This window comes from Apaloderma vittatum, unplaced genomic scaffold, assembly GCF_000703405.1.
Source record: "Apaloderma vittatum isolate BGI_N311 unplaced genomic scaffold, ASM70340v1 scaffold44259, whole genome shotgun sequence".
Classification (NCBI taxonomy): Eukaryota; Metazoa; Chordata; class Aves; order Trogoniformes; family Trogonidae; genus Apaloderma; species Apaloderma vittatum.
This window is the reverse complement of record NW_009736682.1, coordinates 16,120-23,937: the sequence shown is the minus strand read 5'-3', so window position 1 is coordinate 23,937 and position 7,818 is coordinate 16,120. Positions and strand designations below refer to the sequence as shown.

General features: G+C 42.1%; 1 protein-coding gene across 1 annotated transcript; it reads right to left on the bottom strand.

Moving 5' to 3' along the window:
- Positions 1 to 4,069: 4,069 nt before the first annotated feature.
- GDF2 (growth differentiation factor 2) lies at positions 4,070 to 7,438 on the bottom strand. Its single transcript, XM_009877056.1, has 2 exons — positions 6,855 to 7,438; positions 4,070 to 5,208 (listed from the first exon to the last, which is right to left on the bottom strand). The coding sequence occupies exons 1-2, from the start codon at positions 7,198 to 7,200 to the stop codon at positions 4,268 to 4,270; spliced, it is 1,287 nt and encodes a 428-aa protein (XP_009875358.1). The 5' UTR covers positions 7,201 to 7,438; the 3' UTR covers positions 4,070 to 4,267.
- Positions 7,439 to 7,818: the final 380 nt, after the last annotated feature.

Genomic DNA, 7,818 nt, shown 5'->3' with positions numbered 1-7,818 from the left:
GCTTTAAGGGAGAAGACAAAAAGGAAGCCGGAGCAGCTCTGAGGCAGCTTGGAGGCACAAAATGTTCCTGAGGCGCAGCCTGGAAGGAGCAGCTGGCACTGACATGGGCGTGCGGCAGCTCAGGGACACGGAGGTGGGAGAAAAGGCCATGGGCAGCCCAGAGGGAGACGGCAGAAGGCACCTTAAAGCTGAGAAATTTTAAGGTAGCCTTTGAGGGAGAGGAAGAAAACGTGTGAAGGCGTTCGGGGAGTAACACGAGAGCTGCCGCAGAGGCATGAGGCAGCCTGAAGATGGCGCCGGGGCAGCACGAACACCCCGGATACGGGGAGGCCGTGAGGCGGGAGCTCCGTAGAGGCCCCTCACAGCGCGGCCATGGCGCCGAGGCGGCTTAGAGGATGCTCTGAAGGCTGAAGAGAGGCCAAAGATGGCTCTGAGGTTTGTAGGCCTCAGTAGGACCTGGGTCGGCAGGGCAGAGATTTGCACGATCAGGCACCTGCAGCCAGCCTCTGGCATTGCAGAGGGACGGGCAGGCCTCTGAGCCCCGCCTCGCTCTCTAGAGACTGTGGAGGGACCTGCCCTCTTCTTATCTGAACGCACAACAAATGGTATGTTCAGGAGCTAACACGGGGAAAAGGGAGGTTGTTAATACCAAGATGCAATGTCCTGTTAGGTGCTCAGGGCAGCCAGAGGGGGTGTGGAGCTGTTGTTAGGCTGTTACAGAATCACAGAAGGGACCTCTGAAGGTCATCCAGTGCAACCCCCTCTGCCAGGCTCACTGTGGGTAGCTCACACATGAACATGTCCAGGTGGGTTTTGAAAATCTCCAGAGATGAAGGCTCCACAGCTTCTCTGGGCAGCCTCTTCCAGTGCTCTGTTGCCCTTACAGTAAAGAACTTATTTCCTTATGTTTAGCTTGAACCTCCAGTTTTCCAGTTTGTGACCACTGCCCCTTGTCCTGTCACAGGATGCCACTAAGAGTCTAACTCTGTCTTCCCGACACCTACCCTTTAGATATTTACAAGCATTGATGAGATCTCCCCTCAGCCTCCTCCAAGCTAAACATACCTAGCTCTTTCAGCCTTTCCTCATAGGGGAGTGCACCTGCGTGCCCTACCTGTGTGGTAAGGGCCAGGCTCTGACGAGGCTGGAGAGAAGAATCAGCAGTGAGTCTGGGGGCAGCATTAATTGTGTTAGAGCACAAGTATGTCTGAAATTACAAGCCTCCTTGTCAGGCAGTGTAAAACTTATGAATATCAGGAACTGGCAATTCTAGCTTAATGTTTCTGTATTGGTAGGATCTTTCCAGTGTAAAGGTGTCCTAGAAGATACCAGCTGAACATCTTGAGATCCCAATGAGGGCATTGCCAGTTCACCTTTGGAAAAGAATAGTGAAAATGGAGATATTTTTGACTTTTAGCGATCACTGGTGCTTTGTTGTTAAGTGATAAGTTCCAGCAGCTGTTCTTCTGTGTTAGGACATGACACAGAGGAGAAGATGAGATCAGAGGATGTTATGGCTGCTGTGTGGCAGGGAGAAGCTCTGTAAGGTGGGAAGTTGTGTAAAAATAGCAACAGCTGTATCTCCTGACCAGCTTCCACCAGCTTACTATGTTTATCTATTAAGCCTAAAGTGCTATGGGGTAGCTTTAAAATTGGCTGTGGAGGCAGCTGGTGATTCTAATGTTAAGGGCTGTTACACAGAGAGCTAGTGGGCCTAAAAAGGAGGACATGCTCCAGCCACATGTCTGTGTTAAATAAGTTTTAATTTTAACTGTGAATCTGCTGGAGAGGGCACAAGCCCCAACCTGCTCCTCAGTAGCAGCAAGCTGCTGGTTGATGTAATCCAGTGATGAGAGGGTTTTTTTTCAGTGTCCAGTGGAGCCCAGCATAAAATGGGGCAAGTGCATTTCCTGCTCTTTGCAACCTATATACTCCCTAGCATGTCTTGGCCACCTGGCTGATTTGTTGCATCCTAAATCAGTTGCAGCGTGAGGGAACTTCAGCAATTGTTTAAAATCAAATGTTCAAAACTACATAAATCAAGCTGCCAAATTTCCAATGCAAAACCAAATATCAATTTGACACGTACTTCAGCTGTGCTGTAAGTAACATCAGTAGTCACTAGTGGGTTCTTATTTCTTCTTGACCCTGATCATCACTGTACAGAAAGATTCATGTTTCATTTTACTACTAGCGGGAAACAAAGATCAACATTTGACTTCAGAATGTGGAAAAAAAATGATTTTTCAGAATTTCTTTCTGTGGGCATGTGGGAACCGGTCTTTCCCCTTCTCCACTTTTTCATTTAATTATGGACAATCTCCTGTATTCAGTGAAGTCAAAATATAATTAGGACCTTGTGTTTAGATGACTTAAGGGCATACGGCTACAATTACCATGACATATGGGTGGATAACTTTTCTAACGTGACCACACCAAGTACTTGTTTGGCGGTTTCTTTTACTTGATTGGGAAAAGTTGTGCAAAATATCATAAGCTTAGGAGGCATGAACCAAACAGGGAGTGGATACAGGGTGTTCTGAAAAGAGGAAGACATGATGATGACCATAAGATGACAGAAGCTGGTGGCATGTGGTAAAATGAGAGGACTGCCACGGGAAGCTTAGGAGGTTAATTACATGCAGCTATGGATGGATGGAGTTTGCATGGACCCATATCTGGGATCTGACCCAATTGCAGCCCAGATCTAAAGGAAGAGTATATAAATCAGCCCAAGAATTCTGGTGAATCGTGCTTTGTGCGCTTGGTTTGTGATGTAACCAGCCATTCTTGATGGAATTACAACCACCCTGCTCACACTCACCTGCTATTTGCTCTGTATTAAGTTAACAATAGTAAATAAACTGTGTATTAGATTTCAGGCTGACCTGTTCATGCCAAATGAATTCGCCTTGCTCACAGGCTGCCCTAATTTAAAACATATGTATTGATTTAAATCCTGTTGCTTCCATACATTAAGCTACTGTTTAGATTTTTGCCTCATCAGTGTTGTTCACCATTTTGAACAAATGTGGATTTGGATCAGAAGCATTCTCTGATAGATTTTTTTTATGGTGACATTGTACAGCACTTACACCTATCACATGAAACTAACAGAAGACACTTTGTCTTACTACAGGCAAAACCTTCATTAAAATAGAAGGAAGTTTGCTTTAATTGCAGGAGAGATGTTTAGTGAAAATACAACTGAAGTCAGGAGAACTATTGTATGACAGTATATTTCCCATACAGCAGTAAAAGTTTCATAGAACATACACAGCAGTTTTCAGTTTTTCTCAAACTTCCAAGAGATGAAAGGATTTTGTATGTAAAACAGAGTTTCTCCAAAAAAGAAATTAAAAAAACCCCAATCCTGACCCTAATGTCAGGCTCCAAAGAACATATTTAGGCCTCTGAATTAGTAGCCTGGGCTTTTCACAAGTGCTGAGATCTGCCAACCCCCACTGCTCTTAGAATACAGCTTCTAAGACTGAATGTTGTTTGACTGCATGTTCTTGCAAAGAAATACTAAGAATATGCAGTAAGTCAAAGTGGCTCCTTATCTCTGTGCGGAGATAAGAGCTGCTGTTCCTCCTAGGAAACAGTGTCTTAGAAGCGGAAGGCTGCACTTCTTATCATTCAAGTATGTGCCATAAAGGGGTAAAAATAGGGACGCTGAGGATAAGAAAGCTGAAACCAAGGCACCTGCTACCCACAGAAGGAAACCTGGGAATGAAATAAGACGGAGAGTCTCTTCTGTTTTGAATACTGCAAATCTTCATTTACAGGGTTAAATAATTTGTCTGTAAAAGCCTCTGAGATTACTGATAGGAGAAAAGGCTTGCAGGATTTTGACTCCTAACTTTACCACGCAGACTAAATTCCGTCTACTGAGTTTTACAGAAGTTGAAAATGTCAGAATTGGGTGAGAAAATAAGATTTCAATACCTGTTAAAGGTTTACATGACATCCTAAATCCCACTGAAAATCCCTTAGTTTGTGACCTAAACAGATCTGAATAAACATAACTCATTCAATCTCACAATATCTTAATCCAGTATTTACTTTGTCATAATATATAATGCAGGCTATTTACAATGATTTTCATCCTTTAAATGCCAGTTTTCCTTTAAAACAAGCAGCAACAACAACCAGCCCCATACCTGGCTCCAAACCTTGTTTGCAAGGACTTTCATTAGCATCACTAATGTACAGATTTACACAGAGCAGAAAAAAAGCGGTATTTTAGAGATTTTTGCCTTATATACTACCTGCAGCCACATTCTGCCACTTTCATCCCTTCGTAATTATATATCAAAGTGGGCACACCAGCATCATCCTTATAAAGAATGGAGATTGAATCCAATTTGGTTGGAACACAACAGGCCTTGGAAGCTTTTTTTGGGTTTTGGAGATGCACTAGAGTTTGGACAATAGCATGTTTTGTTGGGGTAACATTATCTGTCAGAGGGAAGAAGCAACCTCCTTTACACTCAAAAGCCTCATAATCTTTTGGTGCAATGATCCAGGAATCCCAGCCTATCTCTTCAAAGTTCACGTGGAGGGAAGTTCTCCGGCAGTGGTTGGCTCCAATACTTCTCTTGCTTCTGGAGGAATGCTGATGGGACCCAGTGATGGCCTTTTCCTCCCCCTGTTCTTCCTCTTCGGATGAAGTGTTATTCTTTCCTAATTTCTTTAGCACACTTTCTTGTTCATGAACAATCATCTCCCGGAGCTCCACTTTGGTCTCTTTTGTCCCATTGCTGCGGTCATTGGAGAACACTATTAACAGGGGCAGATTTTTAGTGTCAGGGGTAACACTGATATCCAGCGCCCCACAAGTGAAACCACCCAGAGCCTTACTCTCTATAACAACCTCTAGCTTGTTTTTAGTCTTCAGTTTGTCTGCCCTGACCCATCTTTTCACAGCGCTGGACACTTCAAACATCTCCCAGCCACACTCCTGGATATTGTGGGAGACAAGGAAAGATTTGGTACTTTCTGGATTTTCCCAGTGGTCACCATCTAGAACATCGTAAATGACCATGTTGCCTTCCAGCCTAGAGAGAGACCCAGCTTCTCTGTGACAGGAGATATAAATTCTCAGTTCAGCTCTGGTGACTTCCTCATATCGTGGAATAGAGATGTTGAAGAGCAAGATGTGTTTCTGAAATTGATTTTCTTCTGGTGAAGCTAAAGAAACAACATCTGCAACAGGAAATCAAAACACGTGGTTACAGTGCTTCTGACTGTCCAAGGAACTTGCTTTTAAAGACTCAGGATGTATTTTGGGAGTAAAGTAAGAACATGACTATCCAGCATTAAAAATAATAATATGCTGTTTTCTGTCTGCGTTTCAAGAGCAGGGAGTGAAAAGAGGAAATGGAGGTCCCTAGTGTGGTAGTATTTTCATCAAGATTGCATGGTCAGGTGAGCGTGTGGAGGTGAGAGTAAAGAGCCTGCCTAGAACAAGTTGTGGATGATGCTGGTCAGCATTAAGTACAGAAATAAGGTATCTGGGGAGTTTTCAAATTCAGCAATTTCCTAAAGAGGTTTTTACACAAAGAATTCCTGGAAAGAGCTGTGAATCTCCTACTCTTATTAGCATGCAGTGGGATGAACTGCCCACCTAATACAGAGAAATATATACTACATGTGTAAGAGTTGGGGGAAATAGAAAAGTTTTTTTAAAATCCTGAACTGAAGCTTCAGTGTTTGTCTATAATTGGGATTTAGTGATAAACAGCCTTTCATGCCCAGATTCCAATCCATTCCAGTCTGGACTCACTGAGCTTGTGTGGGTTTTGGGGGGTTTTTGTTTGGTTGGTTTTTTGTTTTTTTTCTGCTAAGCTATGTGCAGTACCAGGAACTCTGCCTTAGGAGGGGCAGGTATTTGGCTGAAAGATCAGATTGGTAGTGTTCAAAAGTTATCACTGACTGATGTCTATTTTATGGTGAATATAAGATAATTAGTCATGACTGGATTTTAGGGCAATTTTAATTGGCTAATGTTGACACCTCTTTGCAGTGTTTACTCACTAAAGCAGTTGGAGAGGAGAGTGACATATGGAAACTATACTCTAGCTCATACCGTTAAGACTTCTTTCCATTTCAGGACTAGGAGCATTGATTTGGGAAGTTGGAATTCTCTGTAGTACTGTTACCTGTGCATGTCTGTTTTTCATAGAAACAGAAGCTTTGATTCTCCCTGTCTCATCTTTATCACAAGGATTGCATTTACTTCTAACTGTTTTAAATGCTTCTTTTGATGGAGCTTTTAAAAATCTATGTAATGTTACACAGACAGGGTTTTTGTTTTGGTTGAGGCAAGCTTGACTACCCATTTCCATACACATCTTTCCACCTAACCCAGAATTTTGGGGGGCCACGGCTGTTTCTTCCTTGGATCCAGAGATTAATTTCTCAGTTGACAGCTGTGTTTTTTAAATATGCAAAAAATCAGCCTGAAAGAAGAGCTCTCTGGCATGGATGTCTCAATTATAGATGATCGAAAGTTTACATTCTGACATTAAAACTCAGTTACAAATCTCAATGGTCTTTGAGAACCATGATTTGTCTAAACCCTGTTATTCAGTGCATCATCTCATTTGATGCATTTGAGAAGTTTGTGCAGTGACAATATCAAAGAAGAAAACTAAAGGGAATTGTACTTTTTTAAAGATCGAAAGAAAATACAGAGCAAGACTACAATTCAGAATTTTAATCAATTTAATTTCTAAAGAATCTCTGGAAGTTAAGCACTCAATTCCCTCTGAATTTCAAAAGAATCTGAGTGCTTACTGTCCATGTACTTCTTTAAAATTTCTAGTCCACATATTTAGGACTTCTCCTACCTTCAGTACTGAAGCTCCTTACAATATTGGATGCAGGAATGGAAGACTTGTCTGCAGTATATCTGTTGTATAAATCAATCATGAACTGTGGTGGTTCTTCTTTGGTCTTCACTTGTGACGGGACTCTTGACAAATTCAAACTCCTTAGTAAATCTGTCTTCATATTCTCCAGGAAGGATTTAAAGTCGAAATGGGTCTCATCTTCCACTTCCCCAGGATCATGAAAATGTGCATCAGACTTTCCCATAGCTGATAACTTGTCCCAGTCTTCCAAAGGCTTGCCTCTTGTCAAACAGGCAATGATGTTGAAAACAGACAGTGCCGCTAATACTCCAAAATAATGCATCTCTTCTATATTTACTTTCTGGTAGAGAGACAAGAAGACAAGGGTGTTTTAGCTAATTAAAAGTCTTGTTTCGTTACAGACAGAGGAAAGGAGATGGAAGGCAAAAAACTGAAATGCCCTTTGCAAGTCGCTTTCTCATGTTATTTTTGCAGTCTGCTTCAAACTCCAGCCTCTTGTCAGTTGTCAGGCAGATTGGTTGTACACTTGCCCTTATCAGAGTCATTGATGCCATGCTTCAGCTTCTGTTATCTAACAAAGCTCTTAGTTAATGAAGATTCTGTAAACATCTGACAAACACATGTGGCTGCTGGGAAGGACACTGTATATTGTAAAGAATCCACATTTCACTTTAGGGTCATCATTGCTTAATTATGCTCTTCTATCATTTCCTTGCCAACACATGGAGAAGCTTTCTTAGGGACGTAGACGATTACACGATTTTCATCAAGACTATAAAATAGAGGACTGGAACAAAATTAATCTGTTAGCTACTAGTAAATACTGTCTCACAAATCTTTATTGCAGTCTCTTCACATGCCAACAGAAAATCCCCGATCATTGGATGGAGACCTGTGATTCTGCAAAACATGATCTCATGACAATACGAACAACCTTAAA

Coding starts and splice junctions, on each gene's coding strand:
- GDF2 (XM_009877056.1), bottom strand. CDS start 7,200: ATGCATTATTTTGGAGTATTAGCGGCACTGTCTGTTTTCAACATCATT. Junction 5,209..6,854: donor AAGGAGCTTCAGTACTGAAG/GTAGGAGAAGTC, acceptor TTCCTGTTGCAG/ATGTTGTTTCTTTAGCTTCA.